Below are 21,827 nucleotides of genomic sequence, written 5' to 3' on the forward strand. Positions count from 1 at the left end.
AAAATTTTCAGTTCCCATGTGAGCATTTTGATTCTGGTTGTGAATATGAAAGCAGTAGGTGGGCTGTGTTAGCAGAGTATTCATTTCCTCTGCTTTTCATTACTAAAAAGTGAATTTTCCTTGCTGCCCAGTGAGGACAGTTGTGTATGCATCTACAGGAGGAGGGACGCAAGACCCTGATCATTTAAATACTTACTTTACACATGTCAGAATATTTTTCATTACATTTGGATGCTCAGATTCCAAATGTTTTTGTGTGCATGGACTTTCAACTATGGCCTCATGAATGGATTATCAGAGGTTCTAGAAAACTAAATTCTAAATCTTCATAATCTAAACATACATCAATCTTTACATCTTTATAAGGCATATCTTGACTGTAAGATTCTAGGACTTGAGTACCACTACAAAGTTGCATTCTAGCCTTTTCAAAACCAGTGAAGTCCAGTCAAACAGATCTTCTCAGGTGGAGTCAGGTCTCCTAAACCTAATCTGGAGTGGTAGAAAGAGAAAAATCTACTTATGAATTACTTTGCAAATTACTTTTTCTGTTCTTTCAATCTTCTCTGACCCACATTCTTACAGAGAAATGGGGATAGGATTGGACTTGATGATCTTTGAGGTCTCTTCCAACCTTGGTGATACTGTGATACTGTGAAAGGGTAATTTCTGGTCAATAGAAATTTAAAGAATGCACAGAACGGAAATTCAGTCACTTAAATGAGTCAGATGTGTAAGCAGTAGCTTTTTTATTTGGTTTTCTTTTTTTTGGTCTATATTTATATGAATCAACAAAGTCTTGAAAGATTAGGGAAATTTCTTGTAAGAATCTGTTTTCATTTACAAATACTGCGCTACAAGAATATTTTTTATTATGAAAGACTAATGTGAAATTTCTCCTCTCCATCTTGATGATGGCAAGATTGAACTTTATCCCCTCTTGCAGTTGCAGAGCAGCATTGGAAGCTATTAGAGGACATTTAAAAGTTCACATTGTCATATCCAGAATTAGGTGCTTGATAAGAGAGTGCATTTGTTAGTGCTTAGCATATTGGAATGGCGTAATATTCTCCTGTAAAGCTGATACGTAGTTCTTGCGTTGTATTCAGCCAACATAGGGATTTCCTTCCTTTTCACTGTAAACTCCTTTTAGATTAGTTATGCATTACATAGGTTACTTTGACAGTAATTTGGAACTACAGAAGCAGCTTGGGTTACAGGGCGCAGTGTAAAGTGAATGAGAAGCAAAGAGAGAAGTTCTCTTTGAAGTTACTAATTATCAGAATATTTCTTCAGGGTAATTATTAACATAATGACATAACATATCCAGATACTTTTTGATAGATGAAAAATCAAATACTTGAACCTGTCTTTCAGCTCTGGCTTGCTGATGATTACTGGCTACAAGCAAATTTGTATTTAGGTATTCATCAGGACTATGATCTTGAAGACCAGAGGCCATATTGTTTCAGCATTATGGTTGGACATGGCAAGAGTCATTATTTCAATGTAGAGCTGGGCAGTGAGTTGGCAGTGTGGGAGAAATCATTTCAAAGAGCGATTTTCTTGGAAGTTCAAAGAACAGGGGTAAGTAATGAATGGTTTAAATCCTGGCACCATTTCATCAATAAAATCAATATAACAAGTTTTTAGATTATTTGTATGTTTAATAATTGTGTCTGTGTTCTGAACACCTCCAGGGGTGGTGGCTCCACCACCTCCCTAGGCAGCCTGTTCCAATGCCTGACCACATTTGCCAGTAAAGATTTTTTTCCTAATATCCAATCTAAACATCCCCATTTAAATGTAGCTTGGTTATGTTTACCATTGGGGGCCCACAAGTTCTCATATTTGACAGGGCTGTTTTCACCCTTAACCTTGTACATTTTCTTTCTAGTAGGAGTTTCTAGAAGAAGAGTTGCATTTCTGATAATATTCTGTCCCATCACAGTTTATGAAAACAAGTATTATGGTGCAATCGTACATTCAAAGGTGCTCTGGAATTTTGTCTACCTATATTGTGTGACACTTACACATTTCTTGTGAAAACTGCAGCATTAAATGAAAGAATATAATAAAGCAGGAAGAAATACCCCTCACAGTATCATTTCCCTTTCAACTGTTAAAGCAATACCCCAAGCTGCTAATGCTTCCAAAAAGGAGTCTGCTCAGAAACTGATGAAATAAATCTATTTCCAGTGATAGCAAACAAACCTATGTCAAATGTCTGTATTTTCTTCCTAGAAGAAGTATTGTAGTCACTGATGGCATAATCCTAACAGATATGGGCAATAAATATGCAATAGAAGTAGGGCAAGAAAGCAGCTGAAAGGAAGAAAACGTGTTGTTAAAAAGGATTTCCATGAGCGTGGTGATAAAAGTTCATACTGAAATGGAGAAAGAGGCAGTGAAGTCCTCTAAATCATAACTAGAAGTTCAGTCATCTCCCACAAATCTCAGCAAGCCCCTCTGTCTCACCTGGAACATCCTAAACAGTACAATGCCAATAATGATGCTCTGATAAAGTAGATCCTTAAAAAAAAAAAAAAAAAAAAAAAAAAAAAGGAAAAAAGAAACAAACAAACAAACAACACCTAAAAACCCCAACAACAACAAAAACCCCACCTTTTTTGCAATGTAGACAATCTCCAAAAATAAAAGGCTAGCATGTCTTCTCATATTCATGCTTTGACCCTTCAGGATGCTCTTTTCAGTACTACTGGATTTTAGTCTATTTTGTTTCAATGTTGTCATTTTAAAAGCTATTTTCTCAGTATTTTTCCTTCCCCTCAAGCTATTCTTTCCAAAGGAAATTATCTTGACTAATCCAAGTCTTGGATACAATTGTTACATTAATGAAGAAAGACTTTGAAAGGATGATTTGGGTCTTTGGGATCTTCAGTATCATTCAACAGGAGGAAAGAAGAGAATATTGGAATAGTATTGGTAGTGGATAGAGGAAAGAATGACAGTAATACATTGCACTGTCAGCTGCAGAAAAATTGCCGTAACTGGTTTGGTATCTTAAAATGTTGTTAAATGGATAGTAGAAGCCAGAGAAGAGTCTACTTCACAAGATGGAAGAGCTCTCAGGAGACTCAAATGAACATTCAGGAGGAAAGTTATCTACTGCAGTGTCTCCAAAATACCTGCAGGTGATATGTAGTGAGGAGAGACAGACTCTCCTCATTTATCTAGCAACTTCTAAACACAAAGGAAAGTTTTCCCTTTGTGTTTCCAGCTGTGATGCAGATGCTTCAAGCTCTTTCCAGCCCTCATGAAGCTGAATAACCTAGTTTCATGAAACTGTTTGCTTTGCTTGGACAAAATAAATTGTTTAGTAATAGTGCAAAAATTAAAATAGGTCAGATTCTGGACTCCAATCACTCCTACCAGATTAATCAAGTTTTTGTACATACAATACAAAATGGTGAAATACAATTGGCAATGCTGTCTTAGTTTTATGTCATGTCAATTACAAAGCACATATGAAACTATATTATATATGTAGGAATACCTTTAAAACTGGAAACTTCACCACATCCAATCTCATGAAGTTCAGTAAGTCACAGTGCAGGGTCTTGCACCTAGACAAGGGCAGTCTCAATATCACTACAGTCTTGGAGATAAGTGAAATTGAGAGCACCACTGCAGAAAAGAGCTTTGGGGTACTGGTGGATGAGAAGCTGGGTGTGAGCCAAAAAAGAAATGCACACTTGCAGCCCAGATGGCCCCTGGCATCCTGGACTGTATTAAAAGAAGCATGGCCAGCAGATCAAGAGGCTCCTCTACTCTGCTCTCACTTGAGTACTGTGTCCAGCTATGAGACCCCAACACAAGAGAGACATAGACCTGCTGGAGTGGGTCCAGAGGAGGGCCACAAAGATGATCTAAAGGTCAGAGCACTTCTTCTATGAAGATAGGCTGAAGGAATTACGGCTGTTCAGCCTGGAAAAGAGAAGGTTTGGATGAGACCTTATAGAAGCCTTCCAGTACCTAAAGGGGTTTTAAACTGGAGTAGGGTACATTTAGGTTGGACATAACGAGGAAGTTCTTCACAATGAAAGTGGTAAAACTCTGGAATAGGTTGCCTGGGGATGTGGTTGAGGTCCCATAACTAGACGCATTCGAGATCAGACTCAATGTGGCCCTGGGCAGCCTGATCTAGTTGGAGGGGTCCCTGCTCACTGCAAGAGGGTTGGACAAGATGACCTTTGGTCCATTCCAACCTGATGCAGTCTGAATCTGTGAATATCGAAATTTCAAAACTAATTGCTGAAACAAATAATCAGAGTGAAAATAATCCAGAAGTTCAGGTGAGATATTAAATAGCAATTAGATTAGGTTAGATTTATACAATCATTTAAAAGGTAGTTATTTTCTTATCAGAAGTACTCGGTTTAATTACACAATTAAGATTTAGATTATCTTTGAAGCTTGTTACACTTCCAATTAACCAATCATCTTTAGAAGTGCTATTAGATCTTAATTCATTTTTGCATTGATGCAAAACCCCAACCAATTTCCAGCTCAAAGGAGGATGCTGAGAACCATATGGATTAGTTGTAAATGCATTTGTAAAAGTGATTAATAATTCAACAATTCAGATACGAGGTGAGAACTGAGCAATCTATTCTAATTTGTTAAAAAATAAACCAAGAGAACATACCAGTTTACAAGGCTATTGAACAACATCTAGTTTACATATTTTGTATTTTTCAACATGATTAATACAAAGCTGTTGATTTTCATGAAGCTACACCAATGTTTCTGAAAACAGTCATACATTCTTAAAATTACAAATTGTTCATGTTGAATTGGTAAATCCAAAGACACACACACACACACACATGTGTGCGTGTATATATATATTTATTTGTAACCTCAAAGATTTAGATAACAACTCTGTAGTGTCCATCTAGCTTTGCTATTAGTTTCCAGACAATCTTACAGGCTTGAGCAAGGATGGAATTACTAAGCTATCAGAAAGTTACTCTCATGGAATTTCAGATTTATGGAGTAATACTACCTTTTTATATTTTCAAAGGTTGGTGTTCTCTATTATTTTCCACCTGTGATTCCTTTTTAATAATCAGGTAGAAAAATGAAATCCCAGTGCAAGCATCATTAATTCAGAAGTTAGATTTGTATTCAGTAATGTCTCTTGTTGACATTTCTAATTAAAACTCTTTTTCAACTGCAAAATTCCAGAATTTATAGATCACCAGAAAAGAAAAAAAAAACCTTTATTGTATTAATAACAAACAATTTAAAAGCCAAGTCACTGCCTTTGCTGAAGTAATCCAGTAGTTTTCCACTAAGATGAGTGGTTGCAGCCTGATTACTATGATTGCTAATGAGGATCTACCTCAGGTATGTGAAAATATACTTGGGACAATCTACAGGTACGAAATTGTTAATCATTCAAATCACTGTTATATCTTGCTTTTCTTTATGGACTAATGAGTTGGTGTAAAAGTCAGAAATATGTTGCTCAGGCACAGAGATGGGGAAGCACAATCTGCTCCTGACATAAGCTAAGGCTGAAAAAAATGCTCTTTGAAATTTCAGTGCTAGAGGATGACCACTTCTAAGCTGCTTGCCTTTTGTCCTCTTGCCTCCATTTTTCTCCTGAACTTTTCCTACAAAGAATTTGAGCCATAGTCTGCCTGTTCATCAGAGAAGGTAACAACCCCTGTTTATTCTGTCAGATTTACATTAGCCATGGGTGCACATTGCAGAGAGATTGCTATGGCTGTGGACAGGCACAGAATCAATGAACTGTCAAGCACAGAAGAGACCTTTGAGATCATCACATCCAACCTCTCATCTAGAGCTCACAATCCAATGACTACTGCTAAAACAGTGCCACAAAACCATGTTCCTGAGCACCACATCCACATGTCTTTCAAATACCTCCAGGTGACTCCACCACCTCTCTGGGCAGCCTGTTGCAATGCCTGATAATCCTTTCTGTGAAGAAGTTTTTCCTTACATCCAGCCTGAACTTGGCACAACTTAAGGCCATTTGCTCTTGTCCTGTCAGTTGTTGCATGTGAAAAGAGACCAACCCCCATGTTACTCCAGCTTCCTTTGAGATAGTCATAGAGGATAAGGAGGTTTCTTCTCAGCCTCCTCTTATCAAGACTAAATGACCTCAGTTCCCTAAAACATTCCTAAGACTTATGTTCAAGGCCCATCACCACCTTGGTTGTTCTTCTTTGGATACAGTCCAGCACCTCAATGTCTTCTTGTAGTGAGAGGCCCAAAACTGAACACAATATTCAAGGTGTGGCTTCACCAGTACTGGGTAGGGTTCCACTCATGTCCATAGCTCCAGTATCTACTCATCTTGACAAGTAATAGCTGGACCTCACAACGGTTCATGAGAAATTAGTTGATCTATCCATCTTCCTATAGGTACACAATTCCCTGCAGAGAGATGTTTGCTTCAGGCTGCATGTGCATGTAGCTCTAGCCTCTGTGCAATAGTGAGTTAACGCTTAATCCCAGTTATGTTTAAATTTTCTGAAATGCCAATCTGTCCAGTGAGAGCTCTACTGGGAAAACCTTTTCTGAGGCTTGCTGCTATAGTGTTGTGAGCATTACAAATTGTAAATAGATTAGATTAGATATTTATATCAGTTAGAGCAGCTGTCGTGTGTCAGGAATTTTACTTATGAGCCTGGCTCAGGTTGTAATAGATGACATAAAGGGAAAAGTTTCAAGTGTAGCAGTATCTTGAGCAAGCCAGCATTAAAAAAATTAGCATGTTCAACATAGGTGTTAGCTTTCTAAAGCACAGAGCACAGTGCTAGCTTCGCTAGTGCTGAAATCAATAGAAGCTTTCTTTGAAGTTCAGTGCAACTACAATGGGACATTATTAGAGTCCTCTAAAAAATCTTTCTTCTAGTGCTAGTTTCTCTTGCATACATAAATGCTGAATCACAGCTGTGCATCAATGTTTAAAATAACCCCATAATGTTGTCTTGAATTATCAAATTACAATACCATCTTTTGTAAGAGAATGTACCTTTTTATACTAAGAGCCAGTCAAGTATGTAAGGAACTTGTGCATTCTTCTGCAACTGCAGATCTTGAAGGACTGTACAAGAATTTTAATCAGATCTAGTTTGTTTCTATAAGGTGGGTTTAATTGTACCTATCCATAGTTATCACAGTTCCATAGCATTTTAATTGTGACATGAAGAATTCCTTAAAGACATGACCAGGTGAGTGTATCTGCCACTCTCACAGAAATTGTTTCACAGATCTTTTTTCCCGATTATCTGGAACAGGAATACACCAGAAGTTGAGAAAGCTGTTCAGGATGAAAACTCTCATGTTTTTTGATGACTGTCAAATCTCATCATCATTTTATTTTCTCATATGTTATGTGGATTCAGACTGAGAATGCTTTCCTTGTACATTCCGAAAGTTCTAGTTAAACAAAAAAATATCAGTCATATTTGGATAATATTAAGACATTTTTTTTCCTTCAAATTGGCAGCCCTGGAGTTTCTTTTTGATGTGATTGATCCGTTGACCAGTAATTGATTTCTAGAGAAAACTCTTACAATTATTATTGTAGTGTACAATTTAATAAGAATGAAAACTAAATAGTTTCATATACATTTAGCCCATTAGAATTCCTCTCTTCCTAGTCATCTCTATACAATTCACTTTCTTAAGTCTTTGTAAGATCATCCACTTTGAAAAACAAATCCTTTAATAGGGAAAAGTACTCAGTTTTTCTGTTTGAGATTTTTACTCACTTCTTGACTTGGGTGCCTGATACCCATGAACCAAGTTTAAAACCTTTTTGTTAGGTTAGCAGATGTGTTCACAAACACATTACCTTCTTCTGAGGGGAAGAGTTATCATAAGTGATAATTATGAATGCATAAATCAACTGGCCTGTTGTTGAGCATACTTGTAAAGTCTCTTGTTGTTAGACAAAATCCTAAATCAGTGTTTGTTTCAGAGTACTGAAGCAACCTGTCTCTTGACCTCTCTCTGTTGAGAGAACTGATGATATAAACACATAAGAATCCTGCCTTTTTTTAAATTTTATTTTTTAAGAGGTAATTAACCCAGGCCTTCAATGCTAATTACTTTCCACAGATTCTGAGATGTGTGCATAGTCATGGAACATACTAATTAAAGTGGATAGCAAGACCAACAACAACAACAGAAAGTACTAAGTTCCCAAAGCCTCACTGTTAACTGTAGGATCATGCTAGAATCAAAGTGTCAAGAGTTTTGTAGATGGGCATGAAAGAGACAAACTGCTGAGCAGCTGATGTGACCTTTTTTAGAGGGTTGAAATTCTGCCCTAGGATTAATATAAAGGCTTATAAATGTCTCAAGGGAGAGTGTCAAGAGGATGCAGGTTGACTCTTTTCAATGGTACCCAATGATAAGACAATTGGTACAAATTAAAGCACTAAAATTTTCATCTAAATTTAAGGAAAAACTTTTTTTCTTTGAGGGTACCAGAGCACTGGAGCAGGCTGCACAGGGAAGTTGTAGACTCCTTCTCTGGAGACTTTTAAAACCTGCCTGCACATGTTCCTGTATCTAGATGATCCTGCTTTAATGTGGGGTTAGACAAGATGATCTTCAAATATCCCTTCCAACCCCCAACATTCTGTGATTCTGTGACTATTTGATTCTGAAGGCTGCAGTGGAAAGGTACTTACACACTTTTGACAGCACCTCCTGCTCCTAGATGCAGGCCCTCTATTCCCATCATTTAGCTTCCAGGACTTTCTTTTTCCTCACTCTCTGCCTTGTCCAGCTTTCTTACCCTCCTCCTGAAGTTCATGCACAGAGAAGAGTCCATCTTTCTACCTGTGATTTACTGAAGAGAGGGAAGAATTTCATTAGCAAGAAGGAAACACTGTGACTTGCTTTCAACCTTTCCTTTCTGTTTTTGGTGCAAAGAGGCTTGCTTGCTCGCATGTGAGCTATTGTGGTCAACAGGATCCACTGGAGGCATGGACAAGATAGGCAGAAAGTACATGTGTTCAGGACTGCTCATGCCCAGTATTGTCAGTGTGTGAGATAATGCTTATTAGTGCATGATGAATTAGTACTGTGCAGTGGTACCATGGTAGTGTCATGCTGGACACCACAAGTCTGCCCAGAGAAGAAACTGTAATACCCATTGGTTCTGCAGGATGGCTCCAATGGAACCTGCCAGAATGCCAAGAATGCTGAGATAGTCTGTCAAATGAGGAGGACAGATCAAAGCTGAATTACTTCTGGGAAATTTCTATGCCTGTGGGAAAGATAGTGAGTGTATATCATAGAATCATTAAGGTTGAAAAGACCTCTAAGATTATCGAGTCCAACCATTAACCTAAGACCACCATGGCCATTAAAGCATGTCCTGAAGTTCCATGTCCACACCTTTTTTTTAACACTCCACTATTTCCCTGGAGTTTAGTATTTTTAAGTATTAACCCCTCTCACAGCCTGGGAGGACAGACACCAGTGCCAAAGATAGACCAGTGCCATGCTTCTGAACAGGCTCAAGAGGTTTAAGAAATTCTTTCAGTGAATGAGAAACCCTAATCATCACCTAATGATCTAAGTTTGTCAACTTAATGATCTTCTCATGAGTTAAAGGTATATGTGTTGTGATACTTATGCCTGAACAATTGCACATATAAGAGTTTTTTAATTGCCTTTTATTACAAATAATTATTCTATACATTTCATCATTGCTTGGAAAACATTAAAGAATTGATCTCAAATGTATAGTATAGTACAGTTTTCTTAGCTGTTGCAGTTCAGACATGAGGGTTTTTTTTAACAGCTAAATTCTTTGTGCTTTGACTGAAAAAAATCAGGCTTAAACTCATAGTCTACCTCCCCATAATGTTCAGAATCACCAAGGTTAGAACTGGAAGCGCTTCTTCATCCTGTCCAGAGCAGGACAAGCCAAAGATCACAGGATCACTGTACATTAGAGTTTGGAAGGGACTTCAAGAGTTCATCGGGTCCAACCCCCCTGCCAAAGCAGGATCACTTAGGGTAGTCTGCACAGGAATGCATCCAGGTGGGCTTTGAAAGTCTCCACAGAAGGAGAGTCTACAACCTCCCTGGGCAGCTTGTTCTAGTGCTCCATCACCCTCAGTGCAAAGTTTCTCTTCATGTTGAGGTGAAATCTTCTATGTTCAAGTTTGAAACCGTTGTTGCTTGTCTTATTACTGTGCACCACCAAAAAGAGCTTGGCCCCCTCCACTTGACACCCACCCCTCAGATATTTATACACATTGATGAGATCGCCTCTCAGTCTTCTCAAGGCTAAACAGCCCCAAGTGTCTCTGTCTCTCTTGTCAGGGGAGATGCTCAAGACCCCTGATCATCCTTGTGGCTATCTGTTGGATTCTCTCCAGCAGTTCTCTGTCTTTCTTGAACTGGGCAGCCCAAAACTGGATGCAGTATTCCAGGTGTGGTCTCACCAGGGTAGAGTAGAGGGTAGAAGAACTTACCTAGACCTGCTGGACACACTTTTCTTGATGCACTCCAGGATACCATTGGCTGCCTTGGCCACAAGGGCACATTGTTATTCCATGGAGAACTTGCTATCCACCAGCACTTCAAGGTCTTTCTCTGTGGAGCTGCTTTCCAGCAGGGCAGCCCCTAACCTGTACTGGTGCCTGTTGTTATTCCTCCCCAGATGTAGGACCCTGCACTCATCATTATTAAACTTCATGAAGTTTCCCTGCACCCAGCTCTCCAGCCTGTCCAGATCATGTTGGATGGCTGCACAGCCTGATGAGGTGTCAGCCAATCCCCCTAGTTTTGTATCATCAGCAAACTTGCTGAGGGTACTCTCAATCCCCTCATCCAGGTCGTTTATAAAGACATTGACCCAGTACTGATCCTTGGGGAATACCACTGGCCACAGACCTCCAAGCTGACTCTGTGCCACTGATGACAACCCTCTGAACTCTGTTGTTAAGCCACTTTGCAATCCACCTCACGGACCAGCCATCTGTGCCACATTTTCTGAGCTTTTCTATGAGGATGTTATGGGAGACAGATGATCACTCTACCACATTTGCTGATGTTGCAAATTTTCATACATGTATGAGCTGTATAAATTAATGTGGCTATTAGGGTACAGGTGTATGACTGAAAAATATTTTAAGGCATGCCTTAAGGTTGATGACCTTGTATATTCTCATCTACCTCTGCTTACAATCCCCAAATCCTTTGTGATAAGCTTACATTAGACCTAATCACAGAAAAAATATTGTTTATATTTGGTATAGAAGATTTTTTTAGGTAGTCTATTCTGTTGCTTAAACTGTGATTTCTCAAGCTGGCTGATATGCAGTGCTATTTTATGTTCTGAAAGATTCTCTAAGAGACAACTAAGCCTATATCTCTTATGCTAAACTTCCATATAAATATATTCTGTCTGTCTCTAGTATTCCTCTGCAAGTAATTTCCAAATCAGTTCCAATATTTGCAAATATTGACTATTTGTAAAATACTCCAGGCTAGTTATTTATTCATAGTTCATTTTAGTATTCACCATTTGTGGCTGAGCAATTAGATGCTTACCCATTGGGGAAATCTAGTATGTTTCATAAATTGCTTTGCTGACTCAAAGCCCAGCTCGTATATAACCTTTTTAATTGGAAAATAATGAAGAATAATTTATGACTGATGCTTAATGCCATCTTATAATTACTGAAAAAAAATGCAGGGATGTTTGAATGTTCCAATTCACTATCAATAACTGAAATATATTTAAATGCCAAATAATACAATATTTGAACACCAATAAGCAAAATAATATACATATTTGTCATTTATTATCTATACTAATAAATCAATTTAATTCCCACCCTTTTTCAAAATCCTTTATAAAATGTCCTATTTGTAACTCAGAAATGGATATTTTAGTATAACTATTATTTGAGTAAAACTTCCTTTAATATAAAATTATTTTATATAGTTTTTGTTTGGTTTAGTAGGTTGCTTATTTTACTATAACTGTAAATAGTTTTAGTAACAGTAGAATGAGGAATTTACAATTACTAAATGTGGAAGTTTTAAATTGTGCTAAAAATCTTAAAAGGACAATTTTCAACTTAAGCAAAAAGCTTTATTAAATAAAGCTTTGAATCTCCTCTAGGCCCTTCTTGTATTAAAACCATTTGGGAGGGAATTTAAAGAAACTATCCAGATACAAAACTTGTATGAAACCACATCTCTGTGTGAAGCAACGTTGCAGCTTATGAAACATTAATGAGAGCAGAATAATGCTCTCTTGGAGGCAAAAAAAAAAAAAGGTCAAAGATTTCCCAGGTCATGAGGGTATCATGCTTACAATGGCTGGTGAGGTGAGAAAAAGCTGGAGAAGGGATCTGAGCTCTGCTGATGCTGAAGGCTGTGGTATTTTTGCCGTTAACTGAATGGTGAATGTCAAGCTGTTTAGAAGCTTCTTCAGGTGCTTTCAGAATCCACCATACACCAAATTTCCCTACTCTTAAAAACACATGTAAAGAAGAATGGAAGTAACTTTTTACTGTAAATCTATTCAGAAGTTTAAGCATAATTTTTGTGTTTTATTAATGAAAGTGTTTTCTTTCTAGCCTGAGGGGTGATCAGAGAGTTGTTATATAGTACAAAAAAGACAAGGAGCTGCTTCAGGGAGTCACTAAGATGATGAGGAGACTGGAACCTTATGAGGACAGACTGAGAGCTGGGGCTGTCAAGTCTGGAGGAGACTGAGGAAGGATTTCATTAGCGATGATCAGCATCTAGAGGGCAACTATCAGGACAATGGAGCCAGACTTCTCAGTGGTATTCAGTGACAGGATAAAGGGTAGTAGACACAAACTGGAACACAGGAGGTTCCGCATAAACATAAGGAAAAAATTCTTCCCATTGAGAGGGGCAGAGCCCTGGAACAGGCTGCCCAGAGAGGTTGTGGAGTCTCATTCTCTGGAGGCATTCAAAACCTGCTTGGATGTTTGAAATATTCAGATTTGGCTTTGTTTGTTTTGTGTCTCATTTTCTAAGAGATGGTTTCCAAAAATATGGTATTTAATTTGTAGAAGACAAATTCAAAATACAAAGACTTCTTGTAGATGTTTGGCTGACAGATCTGATGCTGACAGTGAGATTTTGTGACAGTTTAAAAATGTAATAATATAAAGCAGTACCAGTGTTGCCAGCTGAGTGTCTTATCACACAAAATACTGCATAAAATCTTAATTTTTATATGATTGGTGCTGATAATGATTGTTCTCTCAAAAAATCATCCCTTTTGTTTTCCAGTCTAAAACATATATGTGCAGTTGGCAAGGGGATAGTCTGAGTTTCACAGTTGACTTTGCTCTGGGATTTACCTGTTTTGACAGTAAAACCAAGGTAAGAGGGAAAACAAAAGAAATCTTTTAATTTGCTTTTACTGAAATTGTCAGTAGCTACTTTATGTTGGTCAGTAAAAGTAAATTTTTTTGTGTCGGTGTTGAGTATTTCTTATTCAAATGTACTGTACTTTATATGCCACAAACTGAAGTGTAGTCATGTTTGAGGCTTGAAAGAGACAATTATACTTTTACCTTTGCATGTTAAGGTACATTTTAGAGAAAGATATAAAAAAGATAATTTTCTTCCAAGTATTAAAAACACAGGAAGGTTATATTTAACAGAAAACTTGGTTTCTTGTAGTGACAAAACTTCAAGATTTTAAAAAGATTACCAGTCATGAAAAAAAATGAAGTGTTACCTGATTCTATTTGTTTTGAAGCTACAGATATCAAATAGGATTAATTATTTTTCCATCAGAATAAATTTAGGTCATGTCTAAGATAAACAGAATAAGAGCAAATGCATTTCAAAATCATAATCTGTGAGATTAAATTCAGTTATCTTCCAAAACAGTGGCTATGTATAAAGTGCCTACAGGGAATATTTTATGACACATGGCAACTTCCAAGCCTTTTCTATAATTCTCCTATTTTATATGTAATTTATCAATACTTTAAATTATTCTAAATGGATTTATACATTTATTTACTAGTAGAAGGAAACATACATGCAAAAAAAAAATGTTTCTGCATTACTAGTGCTGTTACATTAGTACTCTTGAAATATGAGGCATTGCCCAGGGAGGTGGTGGAGTCAGCATCCCTGGAGGTGTTCAAAACCACATGTAGATATGGCACTTCAGGACACGGTTTAGTGGGCATGGTGGTGTTGACTTTTGTCACTTGGACTTGAGGATTTTAGAGGCCTTTTCCAGCCTTCATGATTCTGTGATCCTCAACTCCAAATTGAACAGGTATTTTAAAAATATGTAATAAAGACACTGCAATCAATCACTCTGAGTTAAGAGGAAACATACTGCATTTTGAAATGTTGACACAAGGCCTACATTTTGGGTGTTGCTGTTACGGGCTGCTGCAGCTAGAATGCAAAACTTCATTGAAATCTTTGTGCAGAGAATTAATGACTAAGTTCATTGCTGTTTGAAAATGTTGACTGATTTCATTAAGTATGCTGTCCTATGAGGTAGCATAACAATTCAGGAACTTCATTTGAATACCTTTCTCTGCCTCAGTACTGCATTCTGAAATTGGGCCGTTTGCACAATTGTACATATTTTGCAGGTAGCCACAAATTAACAATAAAAAGTAACCTCAGTTTAGACTATAGCAAACAGCCTATAGAAATGATTGATTGGGTGTACTCACACCTTTAGAATTATACAGTTCTTTACTGCTCGGACTTTGAGCTATAGCATCTACCTCCAGTATTGATGAGGAGAAGGACATTTGTTGTTTGCCTAAGGAGAAATGCCATCAGATAGATTTATTCTGTTGTTAAACTGTAAAAATCTGGAGAGCTCCAGTACATTTATTGCTCGTCTGTGTGAGAGCTGAAGATGTTCTTTGCATTCTCAAGCTGAGAATGGATGGCTTCTGCAGTTCATCTTCACATAATTGTTAGCTGGAACTGTGTTTCTCCATACTCACAGCTTATTCAGAATATTTCCTACCAACACTGTATAGCTTGTTGAAGTGGTCAAGGAATTAAATGTCAATGTCTTACTTTTTTTTTTTTTCCTTCAAGATAATAAGTTTCATATTGTCATAGAATTGTTTTGGTTGGAAAAAGCCTTGAAGATCATCAAGTCCAAACATTATCTAACTTGACCAAGTCTGCTGCTAAACCATGTCCCTTTGCACTATAGCTCTGCGTCTTTTAAACACCTCCAGGGATCAGGATTCAATGACCTTCCTCGGGTTCTTCCAGTTTGTGAGAACCCTTTCAGTCAAGAAGCTTCTTCTAATATCCAGCCTAAACCTCCCCTGGTGCAACCTGAGGCCATTTTCTTTCGTCCTGTCACTTGTTGCTAGGGAGAAGATACCGACACCCACAGTGTCTAATTAGACTATAGGCAACAAATTATAGTCACCTATTGATGTAAAGAATGCTCTGACACCACAGCAGGTGGTCATACAGCCTCATTAAAATGAAGGCCAGTCCCCTGTCTATGGCTCTGCACTGCAGAGTAACCATGCACTCATTAAAACCTGCTCTTTTTTGCAATCCAGAAAATAATCTTAAATGGGCTTTCTCACTACAAATGACAAAATAAAGAGGACAAGAACTTTCATGGTGGGTTGACAGTGGATGGATGCCAGGTGGCCACCAAAGCTGCTCTGTCATTCCCCTCCTTAGCTGGAAGAGGGAGAGAAAATACAAATAACACAAGGCTCATGAGTTGCGGTAAGAGCAGTGAGACGTCTCATCAGTTACTGTCATGGGCAAACCAGACTTGAGGAAATTCGTTTAAGTTATTACCAATCAAATCAGAGCAGAGTAATGAGTATTTTCAGGGGATCAATAGAAAACATCCAAGTAAATACAGAAAATTACATTGGTTTCAAAAATAACTTCCCAATATTGTTTTTTTTAAATTTTATCTCCATAGCTGTTAATGCATACCTGACAATCTTGGATTTGCCAACAGCACTAAGATGCTGTGCATGAATAGGAGACCAAGAAGGCTAAAATTCTTGCATATTTTACAAGCAACTACATAACATAGAGTGTACTTTTGTGGTTTGTGAGACTACATTCAATAGTAATATTTTTTGCATTTCTATAGCTTGTTTTACCTGAGAGTTTTGCACATTACACACATCACTGAATTCAGCTTTACAACAGCTCTGTAAGATGTTATTATCTGTGTTATGCAGATGCACCAGATGAAATATGAAAGATGAAGATATGGTATGGAATTGTGTTCATAGTAAAACTGAGCCAAATGTCCTCATGGATCTTTCTAGAATTAAGCTTTTGCCATGGATTTTCATGGTACATAGGCAACTGAAACATGTACAGAGAATTTCTAAATAATTAATTAGTGACCATTAATGCTGCATCATTTGCTTTCGTATATGATAGAGTTGTTTTTATTTGCTCCTCAACCAGCCTGATACCATGTTCTATGTTTACTGCCCTAAAGTTTTATCTTAATATGTAAACATTGATCATCTACCTATAGTTCTAGAGAAGAGCATGTATCAGTCCTTAATCAGTTTTTTTCTCTCTTTAGAACATCTTGTGGAGGTTCAAATTCTCTCAGCTCAAAGGCTCTGAAGTCCTTAATCAGTTTTTTTCTCTCTTTAGAACATCTTGTGGAGGTTCAAATTCTCTCAGCTCAAAGGCTCTTCAGACGATGGGAAAACAAGAGTAAAATTGCTTTTTCAGAATCTGGATACCAAACAAATTGAGACAAAGGTAAGCAGCATCTTCATTCTCAGTCTACTAGCAAATGGCACTCCACTACTATCAAGGCATCCAAAATTTCATTTATTACTGCACATACATATGGGGAACTCTTCATCACAGGATTTTTTCCTTGCTATTATCCAGAAACTCTACAATAAACAGAATTTGATGCAGTATCTATAGATTGGTTACACTGTTTTTTTACACTGCTGAGTTGTGTTATGATGGTGCTTTACTCTTTCAGAAAGATTACTCTGTGAAGTTGTTTAGTTGACCTATACTATATATAATACCTAAAACCTACTTTTAAAAAGAGTAGAGGAATAATAAAACTATGTAAATGCCAAATACAGTTTTAAGCTTCTATATAGTAGACTTAAAATTTTAAACAAATGCAAGTTTAAGGTTTACCAGTAACATAAGAGAATGTCTGATATTTAATATCTTAGAAAAGATATTCTTGCAAGATGCCAAACAATCCCTGAAACCTCTTGGTTCTACCATTAATTAAGAGCACTCAGTGCTTTGCTCAGGAATTAAGATGTGGCGACATCTAGTCAATACTACAGAATCATAGAATGCTTGGGGCTGGAAGGGACCTTAAAGATGATCTAGTTTCAACCTGCCTGCCATGGGCAGGGACAATTCCTACTATACTGGATGATCAAGGCCACATCCAACCTGCCTTTCAACACTTCCAGGCTGGAAGCCTTCACAGCTTTCTCTGGGCAACCTGTTCAAGTGCCTCACCACCTTCATGGGGAAGAATTTTCTAATGTTTAATCAAAATTGGGCTTCCTCCAGTTTGAAGCCATTACTCCTCATCTTGTCACTACATGCCTTTGTAAAAAGTCCCTCTATGGCTCTCCTGTAGCCCACTTTAGTACTGGAAGGCTTCTCTGTGGTCTCCAGGGCCTTCTCTGGGTTAAACAACCTTCAGTTCTCTCAGCCTGTTTTTATAGGAGAGGTACTCTAGTCCTCTGACCATCTTCATGGTCCTCCTCTGGACCTGCTCTAACAGTTCCTTGTCTTTCTTGTGCTGGGAGCTCCAGAGCTGGACATAGTACTCCGTGTGGGTTCTCATGAGAGCAGAGTAGAGGGGGAAAGTCCTCCCTCAACCTGATGACCACACACATTGGTTGGCTTTTTGAGCTGAAAGTGCACATTGCCAGCTTATGGTCTTGAAAAGTAATCTGTTGCAGAAAACTGGTATGGTAAATACCAGGCAAAATACAATTTGGCAAAGTTGTATATAACTTATGTATTTGAATACAGATTACAAGTAATCCAGATATTGGCAGATATTCTTAGCCTACATGACATATACCCTGAATTTTCAAGGTTGCTTTAAAAAATGAACAAATACACTGATGCAGTGTGATCTGATTTTGTGATTAGACTGCAGCATATTTGCAGTGAATCCTATTCTCTTTGAAACAGGAGAACTTCAGGAGAGTGATCAAGGACAGGTCAGCAACCACATTTTTTTCTTTGGATTTATTTCATTTATCTGAGAGGATGTTTATTCCATATTAGTACTGTTGGTGTATGGCAAATTGCGGAGGAGGCAATCAAAGTTCTCTCTCTCCAGCAGCATTAATCTCTAGCATCAATAAGCCAAGATCTAGCACTCAAGTTCTTCTTTATTTGGGTCTTGTAGTTCTGGAGTTGGGCAATTTATTACTGAACATCTTGAGATCTTGGAAGATGTTTGAAGATGATGGTAGAGTTAAGGTTTTACCTGTGTGACAGTATTGGGCAGTCTGATTGCTGTTGGTAGTCAACTCTAATATTTGCTGGAATGAATGAGTTTACTTGGCTGCTCTTAGACAAGGGACTTGAGAACAACTTCTCAGATGAGCTTCTTGTGCATTAGCAAGGTTTGCATCTGCCAGTGAAACATGTAAGAGTTTCAGATTTAGCAGTAGATAGTGGCAGTTGGAATCCTTCAAGCTGAAAGCCAAAAACTATCTGACTCTTCCAGATCCCTGTAGAACACTTCTGGAAGACTTAAGTACAACTGACAGAGTTGCAATTTGTCTAGCACTGAATGTTGGCATCATAGATCCAGCTCTTATGCTTGTAGGGTAGGAGTACCATTTTAGCTTATCTTTCTGCTCATTGTGCAAATGACAGTCACAAAGAGGAGGCCAAATATAAGTTTTAAGCTGTCGAAACTTTCATAGCATAGCAGATAATTTATCTTTTCATGTTCATCACAGTCTTAACCAAGCTGTACAATACTAATGCATTTGTTCTTCTCACCCATCATATGGCAACCAATCCTGGGAATACTTGCTGAGATATGGAACCAAATTTAGGATTTCCTTTCCCATTTTGACTTCCATATGAACTGGAGCAAAAACCTTGGTCTCTTTACTTGTTTTTTTTAACCATTTCAATCTGATTTAAACAATATGCTGAAGAATACAGGAATAATATTTGTGCTTTTATCAATGACTAAAACTCTGAGGCTTACCCATGTCTTTAAAGAAACCATGAAATGCACAGGGCACAATAATACCATTTCTCAGTGTCTCCATTATCTGCTTTTATGTGACACAGGCTCATGTCTTGTTCAAATAGTGATTCAACAGCTCTGGGAAGCAATCAATAAAATTAAGTGTGTGTGTGGTAATGTTGCAACAGACTTGTCAAGCTCTTTATGATATGTAATAACTCTAACTCAGGTAGGTGGACAGCTGAAACAATGACATACATTTTTCTTGGCTGTGCACATGTGCTGATAGAGGCCAGTGCAATGTGCACATTTTTTATGTTCTCAGTACCAGCAGGCAGCTCTTCAGTCTTGTTCTTCCGCTGCTTTAATCCAATCCTCTATGTTCTCTTGCTGTCTTCCTTTTGGTGCTTTTATTGTACCTAATCCACTTATTACAATATGTGTAGTAAACTGAAGTGGCTTTGGTTAAGGAAGTATTAGACATGCACAGATTCTTCTAAATACACCATAAATAAATTGACAATGTTAATTAAAGAAAGAAGCAGCACTCACAGATAAGAAGTCTGTATAAGTTGAAAGTGTGTAGAACCAATGTAGAAAAATGTAAGGCTTTGTGAAGGGCTCTCTTCTATCAGTTCATTTGGCTACATTTGGTTAATTTTGAATATCGGAACCTGAGCTGGAATTGTTGGATTACTTCAATTGATTTTGGAGCAAATCTAAGGTTAATGTGAGTGGTTTTATATTTGTAGAAAGTAGTGTTTTTAAAGATGGTCATTTAGGAGCTAAGGGACTTGGTAGTTAAGTAGTGGTTAGACTTGATGATCTTAAAGGTCTTCTCCAAACAAAATGATTTTATTGTGTGATAAACCCTTTACTTGAGCTGAGAATTGACATACTGAGGCCTTGGTTTCATACTGAGTTGTATTTCATTAATAATCATGAGAGTGTACTTCATTTTAATTTTATAAAGCTTAGACAATGAGAGTTAATTAATGACACTTTTATCTTTTTCTGGAAGTGTTTCTATTAATTTCATACTAATATTTAGAGTACACAACTACTGTCAATAAAATATATTTAAGAAACTTGTGCCATACTTGCCCCAAAGCAATCAGAATAGAAAGAGCAGAAGTTTTATTCTCCAAAATACCAGAGTAAGGATTACAGGGGCTTAAATTCATCAAAGGATTTTAACCAACAATCACCCTTCATTTTTCTTTCACAATGAGATCTAATTTTAAGTGTGAGGCTCAAATGGTTACTTCAGCAACCAAATGCCAGTTATTTAGCAGTTACCTAAGTGCTTAGTTTGATAAAAGTTCTCAAGAGATCTTTCTTCTTTTAGGGTAATTATATCTTAATTTGTTCAGCAGCAGGTGTGCAAAAGCAGAAGTATGAGAGACTTTTGCATCTTCCCTTGTTGTTAGCAGATTTTTCTCCTTATTTAACTAGTTATGAATAATAGCAAATAGCATATTCTGCTTATTGATCATATTGGTTTATGCTCCTATATCTTCTAATTAGGAGTGCTTTGTATTTGCTTTTGTTACACTGGAAATGTCTGTATATTGTATTTTGCGTCAAGGTATAGTAACCTGTTTTGAATTGCTTATTGCTTCAACTTTTGGCATTAAAACTAGGTATGCAGTGTTTCTGAATTCAGATATTTTTTTCTTAGAAAGCTGTAGGAAAACTGCTCCAAATTTTCAGAGAAGAATTTTGATGGGAGAGAAGAATAATTTCCTTTATGTTAACACATCCTCAAATATTTTTAATTGAAAATTCTTGTGTTTCCAGCTTCTGGAAGGAGTTAAAATTGGTTTGTCTATGATGACCCACCCAGACAAATCATTATCCTAATCAAACAATGTCTGCTTACGTATTCTTTGCAAGTTGTAGTAGCTATTCTCTTGGGCTGCTTTGTGCACTGAACAAGCACTATAAGGAGGACAGTTTGCTGTTGCAAGTCTATCAAGTCTGAGAAGGTTTTTCCCTATAGTTTTTGTGGCTGTTTCATTCAGGATAAGGGGTTTTGTAAGACCTCTTACACCATAGGAAGTGTGTATCTTGGGACATTGTTGAATATCATTCTATTACTTTCATTGTCCAGTAATATTGCTTATTGTCCCCTTATGCTGAGGAAAGTAGATGGTAATAGAAAATTACATTTTTTCTGAGAATACATTTGCTCAGTGGGGAATAAAATCCCAGAGATAATAACCTATGTATGCCTGACATTGTAAAGCAACTACACAATTAAAAAAAAAAAAAAAATAATCAGGAGAATCTCCATATAGTGAAATAGAGCCTTCAAATATTGTCAGAGTATAATATTTTGGGTAGGGTTTTTTGTTTGGTTTTGGTTGGTTTGTTTTGGTTTGGTTTTTTGGTCACTCCTTGTTTCTCTTTTCCTTTACTGTTCCCCGCTTCTTACTCATTTCTTCTTTGCAAGTGTGATTCCCCCATCAGTTCTGGTGTTACCTGCTCTGCACTGGCCTTATTGCCTTTTGGGGGGGAATTTACTTGAAATCTAAATATTCTGTTTGAGGCAGAGATTTTTCTTAAGATGATACCATAAAATACTGTC

General features: G+C 37.4%; 1 protein-coding gene across 1 annotated transcript in view; it reads left to right on the plus strand.

Annotated features, from left to right (window-relative positions):
* The window catches only part of SNTG2 (syntrophin gamma 2), a 190,879-nt gene that overhangs the window by 168,046 nt on the left and 1,006 nt on the right, over positions 1-21,827 (plus strand). Inside the window, exons 14-16 of the mRNA XM_054178651.1 lie at positions 1,345-1,587; positions 13,309-13,401; positions 16,675-16,785. Of these exons, the coding sequence (XP_054034626.1) occupies positions 1,345-1,587; positions 13,309-13,401; positions 16,675-16,785 (447 nt within the window). The remainder of the gene's footprint in view (positions 1-1,344; positions 1,588-13,308; positions 13,402-16,674; positions 16,786-21,827) is intronic.

Source organism: Dryobates pubescens, chromosome 3 (genome assembly GCF_014839835.1).
Source record: "Dryobates pubescens isolate bDryPub1 chromosome 3, bDryPub1.pri, whole genome shotgun sequence".
NCBI classification, from domain to species: domain Eukaryota; kingdom Metazoa; phylum Chordata; class Aves; order Piciformes; family Picidae; genus Dryobates; species Dryobates pubescens.